The sequence below is a fragment of the Dipodomys spectabilis genome, unplaced genomic scaffold, assembly GCF_019054845.1.
Source record: "Dipodomys spectabilis isolate Male_0828 unplaced genomic scaffold, ASM1905484v1 ptg000761l, whole genome shotgun sequence".
NCBI classification, from domain to species: domain Eukaryota; kingdom Metazoa; phylum Chordata; class Mammalia; order Rodentia; family Heteromyidae; genus Dipodomys; species Dipodomys spectabilis.
This window is the reverse complement of record NW_024871438.1, coordinates 107905-132449: the sequence shown is the minus strand read 5'-3', so window position 1 is coordinate 132449 and position 24545 is coordinate 107905. Positions and strand designations below refer to the sequence as shown.

The following is a 24545-nucleotide window of genomic DNA, read 5'->3' as shown; positions in this document are numbered from 1 at the left end:
GCCTGGGGCTTGAACTCAGGGCCTGGGTGCTGTCCCTGAGCCTCTTTGTGTTCAAGGCTAGCACTCTACCACCTGAGCCACAGCGCCACTTCTGGTTTTTGAGTGGTTCATTGGAGACAAGAGTCTCACGGGGACTTTCCTGCCCTGGCTGACTTCCAACCTCGATCCTCAAGTCTCAGCCTCCTGAATAGCTAGGATGACATGTCAGCTACCAGCGCCTGGCTGATTCCTTCTGAATTCATGTAGAACTTAAGAGACCTTAACACTGTACCTCTGAGGGTCAGTATTAATTGACAAGGGGTTGTGTAGTGCTACTTACTTGTGACCACAGAGTGAAACGGTGACAAATTCAAGGGAAGAATAGTCTGAGTGTAAAAAAAAGAGGATAGTGCTGTTTTTCTATCCAAAAAATTACCAAAATCTTTTTTTTTTTTTTTTTTGCCAGTCCTGGGGCTTGAACTCAGGGCCCGGGCACTGTCTCTGACCTTCTTTTTGCTCAAGGCTAATACTCTACCACTTGAGCCACAGCACCACTTCCAGCTCTTGTGGTAGTTTTTAGTGGCATGAGAATCCCACAGATTTTCCTGCCCCAGGCTGGCTTTGAACTGCGATCCTCAAAGCTCAGCCTTTTGAGTAGCTAGGATTACAGGCATGAGCAAAGGTACCTGGATTAAATTATTGACATTGCAGCATTGCATTTAGGATTTAAATTTTAATGTATGTTGCCAGTTGGAAGTCAGTCTGGAAGTCAGTCTTAAGTTTAAATTTAGCAAAATGTTCTAGGCAAGATATTTGGGATATGGGAAGCTGGGAAGTGGTTCACTAAAATCTGATTTCCCATTCTGAACCTTTCAAGCCCCCCTTCCTCCCCCCCATCCTCCCCCTACTCCTCCCCCTACTCCTCCCCTCCCCCTCCACCTCCTTCTCTTCCTCTTTCTCCTCTTCTTCCTCCTCCTTCCTCTTCCTCCTCCTCCTCCTCCTTTTCTTCTTCTATTTTTGTTTTTGTCCTGGGTACTGTCCCAGAGCCTTTATACTCAAAGCTAGCCTAGCACTCTACCACTTGAGCCATAGTTCCACTTCTGGCTAAAAAGCCAGCGATTCATTGGACAGGAGTCTCACAGACTTTCCTGCCCAGGCAGGATCCGAGATTCTCACATCTCAGCTTCCTGAGTAGCTAAATCACGGGCCTGAACTATGGGCACAGGGCTTTTTATGCCTTCTTGACTTCCTAGAAACAGCTCTTCTAAAAGAAACCAAACAAAAGTTGGCTGTGTTCTATTTTTGTGTCAAAGGCTTCTTTTCAGCCTCTTTCTTTTCATTGAGGGATTGGCAGACTATAAGCTGTGGAAATCCACAAGGGTTCTCGTTGGTTCCATTCTGTGAAGAAGAAGACTAGAACGTGGCTTCTTTCCTCGCTCCTCCACTCCCCTCGTTATTTAGTTTGGCAGAAGAAAACACACTGAGCTCCAGTAGGAAAGCAGAACTACATAAACAGGCCCTGAGACACGGAAGTAGGAGACAGGAGATACTTGAAAGGTTTCAAAATGACTTTCTAGAATTCACCATGCATTGATTTGAGCAAACATTTGCATGCTTTCTATGAAACAGCGGTGTAAAAATCTGGGGCAGTGTTAACCTCTTTCCTGTCAGACACCTAGAAAATGGTGACATTTTAAAAACAGATGGTGTTCCAGGCGCTTCCAGGTGCTTCTGGGTAGTCCTCCCGGGAAAGGCCATGGCTCTGTGGGCCCAGCCCATCGCCTGTTTAAAGCAGACACACTAGGAACTTGATCTAAGACATAGCTCCTGCCCTCGGTGGTTCTCAGCCAAAGGACAAGTGAACCACAAGGGACCAACTGGCTCCCAGGACGGGTCTGTGTTGACAAGGACATGGTGGATGGCCCAGCTTACAGATCTGATTTGTGGACTTGAACGGAGGACAAATCCAGCCTCTACAGAGTGAGACAGTATGACTTGTGTGTGTGTGTGTGTGTGTGTGTGTGTGTGTGTGTGCGCGCGTGCATGCACACATGCATCTGCATGTACCTGTCCTTGAGCTTAAACTCAGGACCTGGGCACTGTGCTCACTCACCTCCATTTCAACATTTTTGGTTTTTTTTGGTGGTTAACTGGAACTAAGGAGTCTCAAAGCTGATCCTACCAGGGCTGGCCTCCAGCCTCAATCCTCAGCACTCAGCCTCCCGCGTAGCTGGGATAACCGGCGTGAGCCACTGATGAGCCCGTTTATAATATGATTTTTGTATTCGCTTCTAGCCTTCGAGTTCCGCCGCAGTTTCATTTCACTATCCCAAAGAAAATGCTTTCATAAGGCACTGCCAGACCTGAAGTACAAAGTGAGAGTACTCTCTCCGTTTTATAAACGCACTTAGAACTTTCTGATTGTCTGGACCGGATTGAATTGCAGATGAACGGGGCGGCCACAGTGGGAGGGATGGTAGAACTCTGGGGGCAGATTAGGGCACCTGTGGCCCACAGTAAAAGCCGGTCCCGCTCAGCCCTTTCTCCCCTGGGGCCTTCTCTCCCCTACGGGCAAACCACCTTGTTTTTCTTTTTTGACTTCTCAAGTTGGATCGGATCCAAAGTGTTGCTGCTCTTGGGCCTCCTCCTCCTCCTCTCCTCTCCTCAGCTACAAAGATCAAAAGTGTGTTATCATAAATTCACTCCCTCTGTGAGGCCTGACCCGTAACCCATCCTCTTGGGAAGGTAGCGTCAGGAGGTGTGGCCTGTATTTCTACCAGTACAAAGCTTTGCAAAAGGTCAAATGAGAATGCAAGGTTATCAGGGTGATGTACTCTATCAGCCCACAAGTTGAAGACGTTAGCTAGGAAAGTAGAATAGTGACCTCCCAACAACGTACTAGAAGAGTGGCTACCATTAGGAACGGATTTTTTTTGCTTGTGTTTTATTTTATTAGGAAGTCGTGTGTATGTGTGTGTGTGTGTGTGTGTGTGTGTGTATGCACGTGCTTGCACACACGTATACATAAGGGCCTGGGGCAAAAATTCAGGGCCTGAGCTTTTTGTCTCAAAGCTAGTGCCAACACAGCTCGACTTCTAGCTTTTTGGTGGTTAATTGGAGATAAGAATCTCACAGACTTTCCTGACTTAGGCTGGAGATCCTCAGATCTCAGACTTCCAAGCAGCTGCAATTATAGCCTGTTTCCAGTTGAAACCATGATTGTCTGGTACTTAGCTCACTCAACACAATGATCTCCAGTTCCATCCATTTTCCTGCAGATGACCTGGTTTCGTTGGTCTTTATTGCTGGGTAATACCATTGTAGATTCACACCACTTTTTATTTATTTATTTACTTATTGGCTATTGGGCCCCTAGGCCGATTCCATAGCTTCAACCCTGTAAATATTGCTGCTATAAACATGGATATACAGATATCTCTATTGTATGTTGTATGTTCCTTTAGAGAAGGTATATCATTAGCATTCAAAAACAGCTTTGGTCATATTTGGATAAACCAAGCATGTATTATCCTTCATCAAGGATGTACTTGGTCTTCTTATGGTTTCCCAGTGATACTTATTGTGGACTATTTTACCATTTATCAGTTGAACAGGCATTTGAGAACTGTTTTTAAATTTTGACTTACAAGACAGCATAGTGACTCTTAGCATATATATGCCAGTTTGTTAGACAATTACGTGATCAGCTTAGAAAGCTTTGCTGTGCTATTGCAGTCTTCATCAATGGAGATTTAACAAAAAAAGAGCTTCCTTTATATTAATTTAATTTCTTCAGTAAGATTCATTTTAATGGGTTCTGCTTTATGAATAACAGTGACGCTTTTGTTGAAATTATTGCTAGAACACAAAAACACTCTAATGGATTCTGATGGTTTGGAAATGTTACTAAAAAGAAAGTTCTCTGAAGAGGGGTGAATTTGCTCCGTTTTGTGATCTCTGTCTCCCCATTATCCTCTGGTCTAAAGGCAGCCTGTGTTTGTTTGTGTGTTTAGGATCGCCCCAGGACATTTGACATGCACTCATTGGAGAACTCCCTCATTGACATCATGAGAGCCGAAAACGATTCCATTAAAGGTAAGCCGGGAGCTTCTCTTACCTGATTGCACTGTTGTTATGGATTATGGAACCACTCTGTATCTAGTGAGTCGTATCAATTTTACCTGGTAACTCTTTTGGTTAAGAAAAAAAATGGAGCTAATCTGATGGACAGCTACTATCCCAACTGCGAGTACTGCAAAGCACTCATTGCTAAGAATACACCATTCACTCAACCATCCACTTCATTTTTTAAAGAAAAACAAAATCCCAGAAAGAAACCTCAATGGCCAGGTGTGTAGATCATGCCCAGAATGATAATGACCATATACCAGAAAGAACTCAAATGTTAGGAGATTTTTTTTTTTTTAATGTTTGCCTATTTTCACATTGTTTTTATTCCTGTGCGTGGTTGCTTGATCAGCTAGGCCTTGAGCTGTAAACTTGATCTATGTCAACTGGGTCTCCAGCCCAGTTTTTTTTTTTTTTTTCTGGTTATTTTGGTGATGAGGTCTCAGACTTTTATTCTTTTCTTTTTCCACTGGGCTAGCCTTGGATCTTGAGCCTTTGGATCTCAGCCTCTTGTGTAGCTGGGCTAGTAGGTGTGAGCCACCAGTGTCCAGCTAGTTTCATATTTGAAAAGTAACTAACCAAATAATTAAAATATTTAAACAGTTAAAGTACATTTCATATTTTTTTCCTTATTTCCCCTATATGTCTTGATTGAAAAATAGTATAATTCCTGTTTAGATTTTCGTTTCATGACTGTTTCTGACTGGCTGTGTTTTCTTGACTAAGACATTCAGATTGACTAGACTTCTTTGATCAGCCATCTAGGGGCTTAAATAAAAATGCAAATGCCTAGGCCTTACCTCATACATGAGATAAGGACATGGTATTAAAAAAAATGTTGTAGAACATTCTAACACATAGCCAGGATGAGAATTGCCAGGCTAGATGTCCTTTAGGGCCCTTCCTCTGATTTTGTGAAAGCTCCCCAAAAATCAGAATTTTCTTCACAGAAATATCAGATTACTAGAAAACAGGTTTTGTTGTTTTCAAGACATTTGAAAGGTTTGGTATATTTGGTTACTTAATTTGTTCATGCATGCATGCATCCATTCATCCATCATCTACCCATCCATCCATCCATTCACCCATTGATCCATCCATCTATCCATCCATTCACCCATCTATCCATTATTCCATCCATCCATCCATCCATTCGTCCATCCATCCATTTGTCTATCATCCATCATCCATCCACCCTTCTTCCATCCATGCATGCATCTATCTGGTATTTAATGAGCCTGATTTGTACCATAAATTGAGCTTTGCTCTAGATGAAAAGGGCAAAGTCACTGGTTGCTTCCAGTTGTAAAAAACCCAACCTAGTTTTCCTGTAAGGTTAATTCATTATAGTACAGTTGCAGAAAAGAATGTTTTTTAAACGACTTTTCAATAGACCAGTAGAGGTAAATTTTCTAGTGAGGAAAGCTTTGGGGATTCTGGAAAGATGAAAATAGTCATCTATCTCATGAAATAGCTTGGAAAATAGGAATATTTTGAAGGTTTGAACTGAATTCCTTATGCAATGACTCGAATGCAGATGTGTGTGCTGTGGCTAAATAAAAAGATCTACCGCACTTTCATTTTTGCTACCTTTGAACATTATTATTATTATTATTATTTTGTTAGTTGTGGGGCTTAACTCTAGGCCTGGGTGCTGTTCCTGAGCCTCTTTGTGCTCAAAGCTAGTGCTCTACCCCTTGAGCTACAGGACCACTTCTGGCTTTTTAAAGTAATTTATTGGTGATAAGAGTCTCACAGAGTCTCCTTCCCTAGGCTGGTTTTGAACCGCGATCCTCAGATCTCAGCCTCCATGAGCCACTGGCACTCAGCTACTTTTGAACATTCTTTTATTTTTTTTTTGCCAGTCCTGGGGTTTGAACTCAGGGCGTGGGCGCTGTCCCTGAGCTTCTTTCGCTCAAGGCTAGCACTCTACCACTTGAACCACAGCGCCACTTCGGGCCTTTTCTGTGTCTGGGGTGCTGAGGAGTTGAACCAGGGCTTCATGTTTACGAGGCAAGCGCTCCACCACTAAGCCACATCCATTCCCAGCCCCTTTTGAACAGTCTTGATCGCATTGCCCTTCGGCCTCTCCGTTTCTCACCATAAAAGTGAAGAGAATCTAAGGGCTAGAAACAGAAAGTAATTGTGCACTTAGAAAGTAGCTCTGGCTGATGAATCTGAATAGGTTTTGTGGATTGGCCAGTTTCAGCTTCCCGGTTCGGGAAGATGTGGCCATTGGACACACAGAGGAAATGGCACATCAAGGGTCTCCTAGAGCTGTTTGCAAACGCTGCAGCTCTATAATCATTTTACAATTAGAAGTAGAGAACAAGCCTGCCACTGGTAGCTCACACCTGCAATCCTAGCTACTCAGAAGGCTGAGAGCTGAGGATTGTGATTTGAAGCTAGCCCGAGCAAGAAAGTTCATGAGACTTTTGTCTTCAGTTAGCCAGCAAGAGGCTAGAAGTGGATGTGGTAGCCTAACCACCCTGGAGCAAAAAAGCTAAGGGACAGTGCCCAGGCTCTGAGTTCAAGCCCTTGTACACAGACACAGACACACAGACACACACACACACACACACACACACAGAGACACACCCACACCCGTAGCCACACACTACAGCTGTACACAAAAGTAGCCAAAAGACATTTTCTTTTCTTTGTGCCGGTACTGGCACTCTACCACTTGGCCATTTTGGTAGTTGAGTAGAAATAAGTGTCTCACCAAGTTTTCTTTCCAGGCTGGCTTTTTGAACCACAATCCTCAGATCTCAATCTGCTAAGAAGTTAGGATGACAGGCATGAGCCATCAGGGCCAGGCTAGGATATTTATTCTTAGCTGTGTTAAATTCCTTCAGCAATTTCTTGAGAGTCTCCTATATAGTTCTCATGATAAGTGTGTGTGGTTTTTTGGTTTTGTTTTGTTTTGTTTTTGTCGGTCATGGAGTTTATACTCTGGGTCTGGGTGCTGTCCCTCAGTACTTCAGCTCAAGGCTAGCACTTGAGCCACAGTGCCACTTCTGGTTTTCTGGTGATTTATTGGAATAAAGAGTCTCACGGACTGCCCGGGCTGGCTTTGAACCATGATCTTCAGATCTCAGCCTCCTGAGTAGTTAGGATGACAGGCAGGAGCCATCTGGGCCTGGCAGGGTTTTTTTTTTGTTTTGTTTTTAAATCAGAAAAAGTAGCAAGCAGCAGTAGATACAATATCTTAAGTGATACTTTTAAAGAAGCAAGATTGTAACTATTATTACTTTAGTCACATAGAGTTTCACACACATAGTTTTAGGATTAACTGCAGGATTTTCCTGGCTTTATCATACTCAGGCAGGACCTCTTTTTTTCCCTCCGAATTGGTTATCATTGAAAGCCTACTTTCATTTTGTATGTCTACCCAAGTTTCTTATTTTTTTTTTTTTTTTACCAAAATTAAATCCTTTTGCTGATGTGCCTCAAAAAGATTGTGTGCAATTGATCTATTTTGGGAAGAGAAAGATTTTGTGAACTTGTGATTCAGAGTGGAAAACCCTGGATTTCGCCATCAGCTTTGGATTTCAGTATACCACTGGGCTCCTAGGGTTTGTGGTGGTTGTGAGGTTTAAACAACTGGATGTGGCTATACCATTTGCTATCTTCTACTTTGTGGAGGACACTCTGAAATGATAAGGATTGCCTTAGAATGTACTAATGTTCTCTTGCTTATCAAATGAGACCCCAGTCTCAAACTTCAGGTTAGCTAATCAGTGAGTATGCTGTGTGTTTTGTTGACAAAACTATAGGAAAGCCTGGCCCTAAAATATCAGTCTCCAGTTACGCTTGCCTTTTCTTCTTAAAGAAAATATAATTTTATTGCTATTTTTATGGTGTTGGACAGAGAGGTTACCATTTCATTAGTCAGGTAATGAATACATTTCCTTTGATTTTCCTGTTTACCATACATATTCATATATATGGATTATATATAAAACTTTATAAATATATTTTTATATATTTTTCCATGTGTTACTTTATATAAATTATTTCAAAGAGTTGTACAATTTAGTTGCCTTTACATATACACATATATGTGTTGCTTTTATATATATATATATATATATATATATATATATATATATATTGCTTTAAAGAGTCATACAAAGGGATTTTTAGTTTTAATAACTAAGATTCTAACTTTTTATATCATTGCACTCTACCTCTACCAAGTGTTAACCTGCTTAGGGGAATAGTTTATTTCTTGGTAAACTCTTCATCTGACTTAGAGAGCTTTAGCAACATTATGCTTTAATTTTCTATTTTTCTTTAAAATTTTTCCAGTACTAGGCTTGAACTTAGGATATATGGTCCCTGTTCTTTAATTTTTTCACTTAACTTAGGGCACAGCTCCACTTTGTGCATTTTGTTGGCTAATTGGAGATAAGTCCCCAGGACTTTACTGCTTGGGCTCAATTAGAACTATGATCCTCATATCTTATCTTCCCAAGTAGCTAGGATTACAGGCGTGAGCCACCAGTACCCAGCTCTATTCTTCAATTTAATGGTGGTTTGGTCTTGAGAGAGTTTTTTTCCTTTTTTCTTTTTGTCAGTCATGGGTCTTGAACCCTGGGCCTGGGCGCTGTCCCTGAGCTCTTCAGCTCAAGGTGAGCGCTCTACCACTTGAGCCACAGTGCCACTTCCAGTTTCTGGTGGTTCATTGGAGATAAGAGTCTCCTGGACTTTCCTGCCTGGGCTGGCTTTGAATTGAGATCCTCAGATCTCAGCCTCCTGAGTAGCTAGAATGACAGGCGTGAGCCACCGGTCTTGAGATTTTGTTTACCGGTGATAACGGAAATTTGAGTACATTAAACATAATGCATTGCCTTTTAAAAATAGCGATCTAAAGTCTGACAATTCATATTGACAATAGTTTTCTCAGGAACTTCCTTAGGGACAATAGAAAAATGACACTAATCCTCTGAAACTAGTAGAGAATAATATACCTCTTTGGAAAAGGTGGGAATTCAATTAAAAGGGTTAATACGTTTACTTTTGAAAAATGTACTTTATTATGATAGAGGTGATGTACAGAAGGGTTACAGTCGAATGAGTCAGGCAGTGAGTACATTTCCTTTCGTACAGTATCTTTTGTTCCTTCACTGTTTGCCAGTTCCTCCCTCCCATCTCCACCCATGGGTTGTAGAGTTCACTTTCATTCTGTCCAGTGAGCTCCAGCACTGTACTTTTCCCCTTAAGTTCTGTGATCTCCGACTCCATTCTCTCAAAGATACACATGTGAATATACCATATATAAGTTAAAGGAGACCGATCATCAAAAACTAAAAACAAAAGACAAAGCCTTTTGTTTCCATATTTTGGAGTTTGTTTCAGTATGTATATTATTTTATATAAATATAAAGAGGCTTTGCCGGGCACCAGTGGCTCATACCTGTCATCCTAGCTACTCAGGAGGCTGAGATCTGAGGATCGAGGTTCAAAGCCAGCCCAGGCAGGAAAGTCTGTATCTCCTCCACTGAACAAATGGGAAGTGGCACTGTGGCTCAAGTGGTAGAGCGCGCTTGCCTTGAGCTGAAGAGCTCAGGGACAGTGCCCAGGCCCAGAGTTCAAGACCCACGACTGATAGAGAAAAAAAGAACAAGAAAAGAAAAAAGGAAAAAAAAAAAAGGCTCTTAGGCCTTGTGCCTTTGTGATTCATTCTTAAGATCCTCTTATGGCCTCACTGTATGTGAGTATTTAGAATTCTGTATGGTCTGTCATGATATGTTTAATTTTGTTTAAAAGACTTTAATCATATGAAGGCAAATTGTGTCTTTGGGTTCATTGTTTTATTTTGTTTAAAATGATTTCATAAGCATATTATGAATGACCTCATTTAGTTCTCTCTCTCTCTCTCAGTTTATAGGTGTGTTCAATAATGCCTAAAATTGACTCAGAGCTACAATCTAATGATGAGGCTCATGTTAATTTAAATGTAAAAGAGAAAGCCAGAAAACTGAACTTCAGTTTTCCATTTTGGAAAAAAGAAATTTCCCTCACTATAATGGAATTTAGGATTTCTTTGTGTGTGTGAGCTGGTACTGGGGCTTGAACTCAGGGCCTGGAGTTCTCGCTCAGCTTTTTTGGCTGGTGCTGTACCACTTAAGCCGAATCTCCACTTCCAAGTTTTTGCTGGCTAATGAGAGATAAGAGTCTCAGATTTGTCTACCTTGGTTGGCTAGAGATTATGGTTCTCAGATTTCAGGTTTAGAATTGTAAGCATGATCCATGGGTGCCGAGGTGGAGTGTAGAATTTTTATTTTTGCCATCAACAAGCAAAATGCTTGATATGTGTTTTGACTTTCAGATTTAGTATTTGAATGTCTTTAGGAATGTGTCGCTGACCTCAGCTGTTTTTTTTAAATCATTTTTTTTTTTGGGGGTCCAGTTGTGGGGCTGAACTCTGGGCCTGGGTGCTGTCCCCCAGTTCTTCAGCTCAAGGCTAGCGCTCTACCACTTGAGCCACAGCGCCACTTCCGGCTTTTTTCTTTTTGCTTATGGGGTGCTGAGGAATCAAACCCCGGGCCTCAGGCATGCAAGGCAAGCGCTCTACCACTGAGCCACCTTCCCAGACCCTTTAAAATCATTTTTTCTCTAATAAATTGTGTATGTGCACACATGGTCCATGTGTATGTGTGCACATGCATGCTGGTCCTGGGTCTTGAACTCAGAGCCTGAGTTTTTTTGTTTCTGAGCTTTTGTACTCAAGGTTAGCACTCTAACACTTGAGTCACAGCTCCACCTCGAGCTTTTTGCTCATTAATAGGCGATAAGTCTCACAGACTTTACTGCCGAGGTTGGCTTTGACCCATGATCCTCACATCTCAGCCTCCTGAGTAGCTAGGATTACAGGCATGAGGTATTTTATTTTAAGTTCTTTCTTTTAAGATTGTTTTTCAAAGAATTTTAAAGTTACTATCATTTACTCCCTGCATGGGGCCTTAGCTCTTGGGGGAGGAAAATGACCTCCTATCCTTATTCTCTGAGGCCTTTCTCTGATGAGCTGGTAGGTTTCTATGCTATTTTTTTTTTTCCTCCTAGAAATTGTGTATTGCCTTCTCTCTAGCCAGCACAGGTGAGAATCCCAGAAGCATGTCCTGGGAGACGGACTTCATTTTCTTTGCTGGACACCCAGTCTCAAAAGTCAAGAGCCAGGAATCCAGACTAGTTTTGAATTTTGATCTCCCATGTGGCACCTTGTACCTTGCTACTATTTTATCAGGCAGAAGTAAATTCGTTTTTGGTTCAGGGGAAAGACCATTCTTGAGAAGCCTGATTGTTTTTGAGAAGCCTGATTATTTTGTGAGTTTTGTCATCTTACTGTCATTTCTGGGATTTTTTTGTTTGTTTTGCTTGCCCGTGAACTTGGTACTTATTGTTTAGAAAGGGAGCTGCATGAAGTAGATGAAAACCACATGTGAGTGCATGTGTTTTCGGCTTTCTTTTTCTTTTTTTGTCAGTTGTGGGGCTTGAACTCTGGGCCTGGGCGCTGCCCCTGAGCTTTTCAGCTCAAGGTGAGCTCTCTACCACTTGAGCCCCAGCGCCACTTCCGGTTTTCTGGTGGTTTATTGGAGATCAGAGTCTCACAGACTTTCCTGCCCGGGCTGGATTTGAACCTCGATCTTCAGATCTCAGCCTCCTGAGTGGCTGGGATGACAATAGGTGTGAGCCACCTGGCGCCTGGCTGTTTTTAGCCTTCTGTAGCATATAGATCAGACATAGATGAAATCACTCAGTGGTGTCCTATTCAGTGTAGACAGTATTAGGGATCTCTATAATGATGGAGCATTTTGGTATTCTCCTATGAGTGAAGGGAGTTGAGATGTCAGAGGTTTGCGCTGGTGACGCTCTAGCGATTCAGGAAGCTGAGATCTGAGGATTGTGCTTCAAAGGCAGCCCAGGCAAGAAAATCCATGAGACACTCATCCCCAATGAACCAGCAAAAAGCTGGAAGTAGAGGTGTTAGTCTTAAGCACAAAAGCTTATGGACAGTGCCCAGGTCCAGAGTTCAAGCCCCAGAACTGGCAAAAAAAGAAAAGAAAAGGAAAAAAAAAAAAGATATAGGAATAAACCAAGGCCTGAATGAGAGAGCCCTGGAGAAAGAGACAAAAACGTACTTGAAAATGATCAGATTGTCAGACAGAATGTAACAATTTACAATTTCATCATAGTGACGGATTGTTTTAAATCGTATAGTTAAAAGCTGTTTAACACCCAACTGGAGTCCTTTCACGAGGAAGCCAAATGAGACAGCAAAATTATTGCAAGAACAAAGCCATCTGTAAATTGTCAAAACAATAGAGTTGTCCTTTTTTTTTCTTTACTATTATCTGTACGTAGTTCTATAAAGGAGTTGCCATTTAATAGTTGTCCTTTAAGATATTAACTACATTGAATATTTTGACAATGGAGTCTCTTCACGTTATTTTCAGACTATATCTTGCTTCCAGTTTTTGGAAGGAGGGGGGGGGTTAGTACTGTACCCATCAATCACAATTCCTGTCATTTTGGACATTTCAAATGTCTTGATTTATATGTAAACAACGATTGCATTCAGAAGTGTGGGGTTGCTTAGAGCACTAGTCTGTTACACTACCGTGTCTCTTGCTGAAGACATCTATTGCATATGTAGAGCAAGTAATGGCCTCACGTCAAGCCCATGACTGCCTCCCTGGTTTCCTGCATATTCACTTAAGATGAATTCATTTGAGGAGCACTAGATCTCCTCTCCCGAGCTCTGCATTTCATTGCCAAACGTGTTATGACCTTGCATTTAAAAGCACCTCTGAGGTTTCCTTTCTTCCTTGTTTATTAAATTTAGAGGCCCTCCCCTTCCCCCCCCTGTGATTTCCATCACTGCAGATTTGTCTGAAACACATCCATGCACGAGTCTGCAAGTAATGGTTCCATCTGTGCCTCTTTCTTTGTTGCTAAGCACAAGAATGCCTAATGTTCTCTCCAGAAGAGAACCTGGAAACTCAGTGCAATTTAATATTCCAAGCTTGTTTCATTGATTTCATATATATATATGAAATCACTCTCCAAAAGTGATCTAGTTGGGTGCTGGTGGCTCACGCCTGTCATCCTAGCTACTCAGGAGGAAGAGATCTGAGGATCACGGTTCAAAGCCAGCCCTGGAAGGAAAGTCTGTGAGACTCTTATCTACAATGAACCACCAAGAAAAGCCATAAGTGGAGCTGTGGAAGAATGCTAGTCTTGACCACAAAAGCTAAGGGACAACGCTCAGGCCAAGTTCAAGTCCCAGGACAGGCACCAAAAGCAATAAAAGTAAAAAAATAGGCTGGTCGCCAATGGCTCACACCTGTCATCCCAGCTACTCAGGAGGCTGAGATCTGAGGATCGTGGTTCAAAGCCAGCCTGGGCAGAAAAGTCCCCATGAGACTCTTATCTCCAATGAACCATTCAAAAACCTCAAGCGGTGCTGTGGTTCAAGTAGTAGAGCACTAGCCTTGAGCACAAAGAGGCTCAGGGACAGCACCCGGACCCTGAGTTCAAGCCCTACAACTTTGCCCCCAAAATAAATAAATAAAAATAAGAATGATTGATGAGACAGTTTTTAAAATTCTATATCATTTGTAGTCAGGAGAGAAATCATTTGGTGCTTTTTATTTTTTTTTTATCACAAATATAAAATAAATGATAGCTAGAAACGCTATTTCTTTTTATATACAGTTCTCTTCATATTCTCATGCTCCAAACTACCATCATGTCATTCTCTTATTTTGGAGAACAGCTGTTCTGTACCCACACACAGACAATGTAGGACAGGTTTTATAGAGACACTGACTGCTCTATGGACAGCTATTTCTAGAAACCTGCTGAGAGCTGCTGAACACAGGAGTCAATTTTGTCATTTAAATTGGGTCATATGTTACAAACTTGAAATACTTTGGGCAGAAGTATAAGTTTCAAAGCCAGGTGCTAGTGACTCATGCCTGTCATCCTAGCAACTCAGGAGGCTGAGGTCTGAGGATCACAATTTGAAGTCAGCTCAGGTGGAAAGTTCATGAGATTCTATTTTCAAGAAACTTGAGCTGTGGCTCAAGAGGTCGAACACTAGCCTTGGGCAAAAAGCTCAGGGATAGTGCCCATGCCCTGAGTTCAAACCCCAAGACTAGTACAAACACAACACAAAAAATCAAAGTAATATAAATTTCAGATGATGAATTTATGATGATAAATTTCAGATGAAATACTTGAAAGAACTGCATTGCCTTAGTGTTAGATTTATTTTGAGGAGGACTGGTGTGTGTGTGTGTGTGTGTGTGTGTGTGTGTGTGTGTAATATATATATGGTATTAAAACTTTTAAATTTAAGTTGGATTTGCATATCACAATTTTAGAACAGGTAATTTCCCCCCAGTGTTTTCACATTTGTATCAGTTAGCTGCACAAGGAGTTTCATTTAGGCATGGGCATGGCTGTATATGATTCAGTGAACCACCGGACCCTCTCCCTCATTCCTCACTTCCTTCTCCCCAACCTTCATTGTCCCATTTTGTACATAAAGGATTTTGATCTTATTCCACCCTCCTTTATTTTCCCTCCTTTCATTTTCCCCGTCTTCCACCGGGACCTCTGCTTATATATTCCTGCCCTTTCCCCCACATTTCCCTCCCATTTTTCACATTCCCCCCCATATATATATATATATGTATATATATGTATATGTATATGTACTTTGTTGTTGTTGTTGGTCATGGGGCTTGAACTCTGGGCCTGGGTGCTGTCCCTCAGCTCTTCAGCTCAAGGCTAGCGCTCTACCACTTGAGCCACAGCACCACTTCCAGCTTTTTTCTTTTTGCTTATGTGGTGCTGAGGAATCGAACCCAGGGCCTCAGGCATGCAAGGCAAGCGCTCTACCACTGAGCCACCTTCCCATCCTCCTCCCCCCTATTTTTAATGATGCACCCCCTCTCTCCTTTGTTTCCCCCCATCTCCCCCACCCCCCATCCCTTCAAATGACCCGGGTCCAAGCCCCCCCCCCCTTGACTTGGTGGGGGAGAAGAAACGATTCTTAGCCTGAAGCCCACTCACCCCCCCTCCCCAGCTTTTTGAAAAAGGACTAGGATATTTTCCTTTAGGGACATTTACCTGCGCAGGACACAAAGCTAAACAGACCCTGCAGACCGGTGGGTTTTGTTTTTTAATTTGGTTTCAAAATCCAATTTCTCCTTCCGGATAAATGACTGACTGACCTGGTAGCAGACATCTATCTCCTGGCGGGCTGAAGGGCCTGGCGGTGTCTAACCCAGGTGCGGAGGCTTCCGGCCCCGCCTGGCTGGCCCCGCCCCGCCCCGCCCCGCCCACCCGGCCTGGCCCCGCCCCGCCCTGGCTGGCCCCGCCCACCCCGGCCTGGCCCCGCCCCGCCCTGGCTGGCCCCGCCCCGCCCACCCCGGCCTGGCCTGGCCCCGCCCGGCCCGGCCCCGCCCCGCCCACCCCGGCATGGCCCCGCCCTGGCTGGCCCCGCCCACCCCGGCATGGCCCTGCCCTGGCTGGCCCCGCCCACCCGGCCCCGCCCCGCCCTGGCTGGCCCCCGCCCACCCGGCCCGGCCCCGCCCTTCCTCAACTCCCCGGGCGGGCGGGGCCGGTCTTTCCCTTGTTCTGTTTGGGCGATGCCAAGTTCACTCACAGCACCAGAGGTGGGGGGGGGCGCCTCCAGAGAGCAGACCGCCCTCTCCCTTCTAGAAGCCTCAGGATGAATCGAGGCGGGTAGAGCGCAAAGAGGATAATCGCTACCGGACTCCAAGTCCCGTGGTGCGGGAGGCTGTTGGGAAACGAAGGGTGTCCCCCGCCCTTCTGCCTGCTCCCCGGCCCCCGCCACCCCCAGGCCTGGCCGTGACCTTGGACCGGTCTGAGCTGCGCCCCGGCGGCCTCCCTCGGAGCGGACCCGGCCCGGCGTGCTGAGGTAACCGGGGTGGCCGGGGAGGCCGGGCGTGCGCGCGCGCGTGCGCGGAGGGCCCGCTCACCTGCTCCGAGCTCGGCCCGGCCTGCTGCTTCCCGAGCCTCTGCAGGACCCGCCCGGGTCGAGCAGGGACGGTGTGGACTCTGATCTTGGAAGTGTAAACCAGACTGCAGCCCCCCCCCCCCACCTTTCCAGATTTGCTGCTTGTTGTTGTTGTTTGTGTGGTTTTGGTTTTCTCTCTAAGGGGAGGAGGGAAAAGGAAGACGATGCCAGGAGAGAGGGAAAAAAGCTGGTGTGTGGATGAATTGGGCTCAGCCCCGCCTCCTCCTACCTCCGAACCCGCGCAGTTTGCACTGAGTTCAAGGCCCTCCTGTGCCCGTTTACGCATGCGCATGCGGAGCCTCCGCCCGCCAGCCCGGCACCGGCGACAGAATAGATTATATTCTTATAGTTACCACGCAAGCAGTTGTCACAAAGGGAGAATTTGTCTTATATCTATACGATTTGCGCACTCCCTTGATCCCCCCCCCCCCCACACCAAATCTGGGGACTTGAACTCAGGGCCTGGGCACCGTCCTGGAGCTTCTGTGCTCAAGGCTGGCGCTCTACCACTTGAGCCACAGCGCCACTTCTGGCTTTTTCTGAGGAATGGAACCCAGGGCCTCATGCATGCAAGGCAAGCGCTCTACCACTGAGCCACCTTCCCAGCCCTCTCCTGGACTTTTCTGCCCTGGCTTTTCAAACCTCGATCCATAGATCTCAGCCCCTGGAGAAGCTAGGATGATAGGCTTGAGCCAGCAGCGCCCCGCGTCCTTTTACTTGTACCCAGGAAGTTGGGCTCAGAGAATCCTGTTCTATGAAATCCTGAGTGTGAAAACTGAGTGGTCAGTATTGTCACAACTGAGATTTTACCGGGGTGAGAGGTGAGGGTAAAGTGGGACAGGTACAGGGAAACAATAGTAAACTTGAAGATCTTAAAGTTTAAAATTAACTTACCTCATTAATAGATTTTCAGTTGTATTCAGGTTCTCATATTTTATGGCTGTTGTGACTTAATTTTGTTTGACACAGAAATAGATGATAGAGACACTAGTTAAACACTCAGAAAACAAGCAATAATTAGAAAACACAGTAACAAGTGGTTATTATTTTTATTTTTGGTGCTGATACTGAGTCTGCTACTCAGGGCTTACTGCCGACCTGCTTTTTCACTCAAAGTTAACACTTATCACTTGAGCTACAGCTCCACTTTTGTTTTTCTTTTTGGTAGTTAATTAGACATAAGAATTATCATCAGTTTTCCTGCCTGTCTAGTATCAAACCTCCATCCTCACATCTCAGCTTCCTGAGTAGCTAGGATTACAGGTGTGAGCCCCTGGCGGTGCTGGGCTAAGTGCTTTTCTTGAATATTTTATGTTGTCATATTAAGCATTGGATGAAACTTAAATAAGCATGGGATTTTTGTCAGGGTAGAGACATAAAAAATATTCTCCTCCATTCAGAAGCAAAATCTGCTGGCAGTTAAGTGTAGTAAGTTTTCAGACTTGGCCAACAGTGTCACCAAGGTACAAGTTAGGGTTCTCTACTGCACAAGACAGAGGGGGTTCCAGAATATTTAGGGTGTTGCTCAAACTCCCGTGTTAATGAATATGTGTATTGTGCATATTTTGGTAGTAGCACTTGTTTTCTTTCTAAAAATTCTATTAGATTCCTATAAAATTACACAGGTGACTTGCAGTCTTGTTGTCTGTGATTGCATTAACATATTTGTTTAATAAGTCCATTGTTGTCTGCGAAATCCTAAGTCCTTCCTTGATCTTGTTGTGTAATCCTGGGCTGTTGTTGGGTAGCTCTGGGGGAGGGAAGGCAACACTGCCTGATCCATAGCTGTCATAAAAAAAGAAAAAGAAAAAAAAGCTCCAACATTCTCTTCACGTGCAACTTAGCAACCGGAAGGGAGGGAACAGTTTACAGTTGGGCCACAAACATTAATTACTTCCTGAGTTGCGTGGATTGTCTTACCTGAATTTTGGCTGCACTTGTTGAATGTATCAGCTGTATACGTCTCATTTGTGTATATCTTTGTGCTGAGGGCTGTCCCTGAGCTCTTTTTGCTCAAGGCTGGCACTCTACCACTTGAGCCACGGCTCCACTTCCGGCTTCTTTTTTTGAGGGGGGGGTGCTTAATTGGAGATCAAAGTCTCACAGACATTCCTGCCCAGGCTGGCTTTGAATCCTGATCCTCAGATCTCAGCCTCCTGAGTAGCTAGGATGACAGGTGTGAGCCACTGCCACCTTGCTACAGTTTGGCTTTTTAATGAGTTTTACACTAATTACCATTTTCAAAATATATAAGGGATGGCTGTACTGCCTAATTGACTGGTTCTGAATCCAGTCCTACACCATTGCCCTCAGTTCTAGAAGCCAGGCTTTTGTTTTATTTACTGGGTAACCAGTCCATTAAGAATGTTTGCGATGGGCTCGGAAGGTGGCTCAGTGGTAGAGAGCTTGCCTATGCATGAAACCCTGGGTTCGAGTCCTCAGTATGACATACACAGAAAAAGCCAAGAGTGGCGCTGTGGCTCAAATGGTAGAGCTGTATCCTTGAGCAAAAGCAGCTCAGGAACAGTGCCCAGGCCCTGAGTTCAAGTCCCAGGGCTGGCATGAAAGAAAGAAAGGAAGAAAGAGAGAAAGAAGAAAGAGAAAGAAAGGGCTAGGAAGGTGGTTCATTGGTAGAGCACTCGCCTTGAGCTGAAGAGCTGAGGAACAGCGCCCAGGCCCAGAGTTCAGGCCCCACGACCGGACCCCCCCCCCCAAAAAAAAAATCCCCGGCATCAGACCACATACTCCCCCTGCTCCAAATAACACATAAGCAGAAAAAGCTGGAAGTGGTGCTGTGACTCAAGTGGTAGAACCCTAGCCTTGAGCAAAACATAGAAAAAGCTCAAGGACAGTGCCCAGGTTGTGAGTTCAAGCTTGCACCAAACATAGAAAGAACTTAGGAACCATGACCTTCCACTGGCTTATTACATTCCAGTAGTAAATATATCTAGCACGGTTATCTAAGTAGAGATGTTTATATCAGCTATTAATCTCCTTATTGTAAGGGCAGGAAGTTGTTAGTGTATAACAGACTTCCTGAAGTAATAAAAGAGCCAGGAGCTGGGGGCTCATGCCTGTAACCCTAACCTACGCAGGAGGCTGAGATCAGAAGATTCCAGTTCAAAGCCAGGTTGGACAGGAAAGTCTGTGAGACTGTTAATCTCCAATGAACCATCAGAAACTGGAAGTCGAGCTGTGGCTCAAAGTGATAGAGTGCTAGCCTTGAGCAGAAGACACACACATACACACAGAACCATTTAGGATCGTGTTCAGACTTGGCTTTTGCTACTGCCTTGGTTTTTCCACCTGTAAATAAAGGGGCAAAATTTCATGATCTTTTTCTTTTTATTGTGCTGGTCCTGGGGCTTGAACTCAGGGCCACGGTTCTCTCCCTTAAACTTTTTTTTTTTTACTCAAGGCTAGAACCCTACCACTTCCAGCTTTTTGGTGTTTAATTGGGGACAAGAGTCTCAGAGACTTTACTGCCTGGACTGGGTTTGAACCATGGTTTTATATTTGGCCACTTGAGTAGCTAGGATTACAGGTGTGAGTCATAGTGCCTAGCTTGAATTTAAGGATCTCTAAATTACCACAGATAGTTCCATACAGTGCTATATTATAAAATAAAAAAGTTTATACCTTCTAATGAAAGTAGCACATGAGTATCAGGTGGGTGTAAATGGAAATAGTTAATATTGTATAAGTAGCTTAGAAAAGGGAGATCAGGAGAAATCAGTGAAATTTAGTCAGTTGACTGAAGGCGCTCTCTCTCTCTCTCTCTCTCTCTCTCTCTCTCTCTCTCTCATCTGTTTAGACTTATCTCTTTTTAATTAAAAGAATGTTTTGGTGCCAGTCCTGGGGCTTGAACTAAGGGCCTGGGGTGCTGTCCTTGAGCTTTTTTGTTCAAGGCTAGCACTCTACCACTTGAGCCATAGTCCTACTTCTGACTTTTTGCTGGTTAATTGGAGATAATAGTCTCACATATTTTTTTTTCCTGGGCTGGCTTTGAACTTCGATCCTCAGATCACAGCCTCCTGAGTAGCTAGTATTACAGGCATGAGCTATTGACTCCCAGTTTTCCTTCCTTCCTTCCTTCCTTCCTTCCTTCCTTCCTTCCTTCATCAGTCATGGGGCTTGAACTCTGGACCTGGGTGCTGGGTGCTCTACCACTTGAGCCACAGCACCACTTCCGGTTTTCTGGTGGTTTATTGGAGATAAGAGTCTCATAGACTTTCCTGCCCAGGCTGGCTTTGAACTGTGATCCTCAGATCTCAGTCTCCTGAGTAGCTAGGATGACAGGCTTGAGCTACTGGCTTCCAGTTTTCTTTTTGAAATAGTCCTAAAAATGGTGTAGGAAACAGTTGGCCAACTTGGCCCGCTGAAAAATGTCTTTGTTTTGCATTTGTGGGCTGTCCAAGTTATTTGAAGCATTGAGAATTCATTGAAATGACCAAAATTCTAGTTAGGTGATAAATATGTCACTTATCAATGTATGATTGTTCTCCAAATGTGTGTAAATGCAGATGTTATAAAACATATTTAAAGGTACTGCTGAACTCAAGTTGTGATTTAAGGTTGTTTGGGGAAGGTTTTATTTGCTTAGTGGGTTGAGGGTGTGCGTTGAGGCTCTCCAATTATTATCCTGGATGCATAGTAATACTAGATACAAAATATTCTTAATAGTCTTTTCTTTTTGGGCTTGACCTGGGAGTTAAACTAGGGCCTGGCTTTGCCCCTGAGCTTTAAAAATTTTTTTTTTTTTTAAATTTTGCTCAAGGTTAGTACTTGAGCCCACAGCTCCATTTCTGGCTGTGTGTGTGCGTGTGTGCGTGTGTGCGTGTGTGCGTGTGTGTGTGTGTGTCTGTGTGTGTGTGTGTGTGTGTGTGTGTGTGTGTGTGGTTTATTAGGGAGAAGAATCTCCAGGACTTTTCCTGTCCAGGTTGGCTTTGAACCGAGAGCCTCAGATCTCAGCCTCCTGAGGAGCTAGGATGACAGGCGGGAGCCACCAGTATCCATCTCTTAGTAGTCCGAATGGCTTAATCGAGGGGTGTGGAATTGTGTTGTGCAATGGAAAATCCCCAGCTCTAAGACCGAAACAGAGAACGTGTCTAACCATCCTGCTTTGATCCCCTGCCATTGGACCATTCCCCCATGCCAAGCATTTTTTTTTTTTTTTGATAATGTTAGGCAGGCAAAAGAAACTGGCTGGAGAACAGGGCGGAGGAGCAGAAAGGACTGAGGGTGGCAATTAGCTTTGCTCCCCTCCGTACCACCTCTATCCCACAGCATTATGGAGTCATCATCTCCCAGCCAAAGATTTTTGCCCTTTGAGCCAGGCAAGGGGCGTGGCTCCAGCCTGAAATTGGGTCACCTGGCCCTTCTTGTGACCAGGAAGAGGGGAAATAGGGCCTGCCTGCCCCTTTTAAACGCCATATGCTTTGGAAGCTAAGTGGTTGCCTATATTCCATGCTATTTTTCCCTTTAAGGTAGACCTGTTTTGGAATTCTGTTTGGGTAGCCATGTTAACTACCCATTCCAAGTATCAGAGCACACCACACCCACCCCTCCCTCAGCCTCCCTCCTGAAACTGTGTCCTCCCTAAATCCTTAGAGATTTTTTCCCCCCCTTTGACAGTACTGGGGCTTGAATTCAGGGCCTCTTCCTCTCACATGGCTTTCTCGCTCAAGGCTGGGGCTCTACCCCACTGAGCCAAACCGCTCCACTTCCAGCTTTTGGTGATAAATGGGGAGACGAGTCTCCCAGAGGGGCTGGGAAGGTGGCTCAGTGGTAGAGTGCTTGCCTAGCATGCATGAAGCCCTGGGTTCCATTCCTCAGTACCACAGACACAGAAAAAGCCAGAAGTGGAGCTGTGGCTTAAGTGGTAGAGTACTTGAGCAAAAGACGCTCAGGGACACATGAGTTCAAGCCCCAGGACTGGCCAAAAAAAAATGTGTCTCCTGGACTTCTTCCCAGGCTGGCCTTCAATGTTGATTCTCAGGTCTCAGCCTCCTACTGGAGCTTTGGCTTAGGAATGCTGAAAGGAGGTAGGCCTCAACCTTGCCTCCTATGAATTGAGAAGTTCAGTTTACAGGCTGGGCCTGGAGTTCTGTGGCAGAGAGCTGGAGAATATACACCAGACCTGGGACTCTATCCCTGGGGCATGGATGAGGACTTAGGAGTTGTTTAAAATCTGCATTGTGATCCTCTTTGATGGTGATAATCTGTAAAGATCTGCACCTCACCCTTGCTTAGCTTCCTATTGGAGGATGAGTGTCAAGACAGATCCACTTGAAGGAATTTGACCCTATTGGCAAGTTGGCTGTCCAGATGTTGATTCCCCTAGTCTGACAAGAGACTTAAGCCCATGTACACTTCAGGTGATGCTCTTCTCTTCCCACCCCTCCTGTACTCTGTGGGTGTAACCCAAAGTGGTATGAAGTGCTTCCAACACAACAAATAAACACAAGCATCTGCTATGTATGTGGTGGTAATTTTAGGTGGGGTGTGTGTGTGTGTGTGTGTGTGTGTGTGTGTGTTTGTGTGTGTGTGTCTTGGTCCTGGAGCTTGAACTCAGGGTCTGCAGTTCTTGAGCTTTTTTTTGTTGTTGTTGTTCAACCACTTGAACCACAACTCCACTTCTGGCTTTTTGGTATTTCACTGGAGATAAGAGTCTCATGGACATTCCTGCCTGGGCTGGCTTCGAACTGCAATCCTCAGATCTCAGCCTCTTGAGTTACTAGGATGACAGGCATGGGCCATAGTTCAAGCACTACAACTAGATTCTGGGTGGTATTCTGCCATTATTCAAATAATGAACAGAAATGTTGGAATAGCCTGATTATCAGTCAGCCTGTTCATCTTTCATTTCAAGATTCATTTTTAAAAAAAAGTTTCAAAGCCTTGAGTAATTGTAGAAGAAAATAGAGAAATGGACCTTCTTCAGAAAAAACAATTAACGTACAATTCTTAGATCAAGTATGAAATCCAAGGCTTACAAAGTCATCTGATTTTTATATTCAGTAAGTTGATGGATGGGTCCACATGCAAAGAGTCAGCTAGTAATTTAATCTCTCATTCTGGGGGAGTCGACTACAAAGCTCAGCTTTGAGAGCAGGTGTCCAGAAGTGTCATGCTATTCGATAAAATAATGGTTATAAATAAATCACTCTTAATCTTTTTTTTATAAATGTTTAGTTTCTGTGGTGAAGGAAATGTCTAATTTGATTCTTTTAGTCTTTCTCCCTTAATTTCCCTTTTCTCTCCCTTTCCTCTCCCCTGCCCAGAGTTCTCATTTACAGTGGTCTAATCTAGGTTGAATTTATTGTGATTTTTTTTATTTTTGTGCTCATGTGACAACAGAGGAAAGTCCTTTCTTGGAACCAAAGTTCCCAAATGTTTATTCACTGGTTCTTTGAAAATTTGCAAGGTAGAGGAGTTTTTAATTCATTGCCTTGGCTTTTTATTTTGGATTACTTCATTTTTTTTTTTTAACTCCTCATCAATCTGTTTTTCTACTTTTATTTCCATTATGTTCTCCCCTCGTCTTTTCTTTTCTTTTTAAAATAAACCGGCTGTGCCTGGAACAAAAACTATGCACTTCAATTTTTTTTTTTTGGAGCTTAAAAAAAATTGCCATTAATCACTGATATCACAACATCCTCTTAAGGCAAATGATCTTGTTACTGTGTCCTCTAAATGTAGCGCTGAGAGTCAGAAGACTTCTGGCAAAGATAAAAATAGCTTTCCTGCTTGCTGGGTTGTTGTTTGCTTTTCTGGCAGTAGGAAATCTTTTGAATTCCTTAATTGGGTCACAGCTTTTCTGTAGCTTCTCGGCAGACATTCCCTTTGCCTCCAGTTCTTAGACACTTTTAGATCTTGTAGCTTTGCACCTGCCCTGAATTAGAGCCGAGCAACCTTTCCTCTACATGAAACTTTACCCAATCTGTGGAAATTTAACTCTAATGACTTTTTGTTCTTTTGGTGCCTGTACTAGGTCTTGAACTCAGGACCCTGGTATACATGGTCTCTTTGCTTTTTTTTTCCCTCAAGGCTGGTGCTCTACCACTTGAACCACAGTTTCACTTCCAGCTTTTTGCTGATAAACTGGAGATAAGTCTTAAGGACTTTTCTTCCCAGGTGGACGGTGATCCTCAGATCTCAGCCTTCTGAGTAGGAGTAGGTGGTGAGCCACTACATCTGGTTGGATTTGTACTTATTTTTTTTTTTTTTAACCACGATTACAATCTACTTTCAACTCTCCTATCACATTTTAAAAATAAAATTTGAAGTTTTGGTACAAAAGGAAGATTCTCCCTGCTTTAATTAATGGAGGAATTCTGACATTGGCTTTTCCAAGTTTTCCCTTCTGCAACTAGTTTGG

At 43.9% G+C, this 24545-nt stretch overlaps 1 protein-coding gene across 4 annotated transcripts in view; it reads left to right on the top strand.

Moving 5' to 3' along the window:
- Cpeb4 (cytoplasmic polyadenylation element binding protein 4) overlaps window positions 1-24545 on the top strand; it is a 76558-nt gene that overhangs the window by 18405 nt on the left and 33608 nt on the right. For all 4 annotated transcript variants that reach the window (XM_042672707.1, XM_042672708.1, XM_042672706.1 and 1 more), the window contains exon 2: window positions 3993-4074. In XM_042672707.1, the coding sequence (XP_042528641.1) occupies window positions 3993-4074 (82 nt within the window). The remainder of the gene's footprint in view (window positions 1-3992; window positions 4075-24545) is intronic.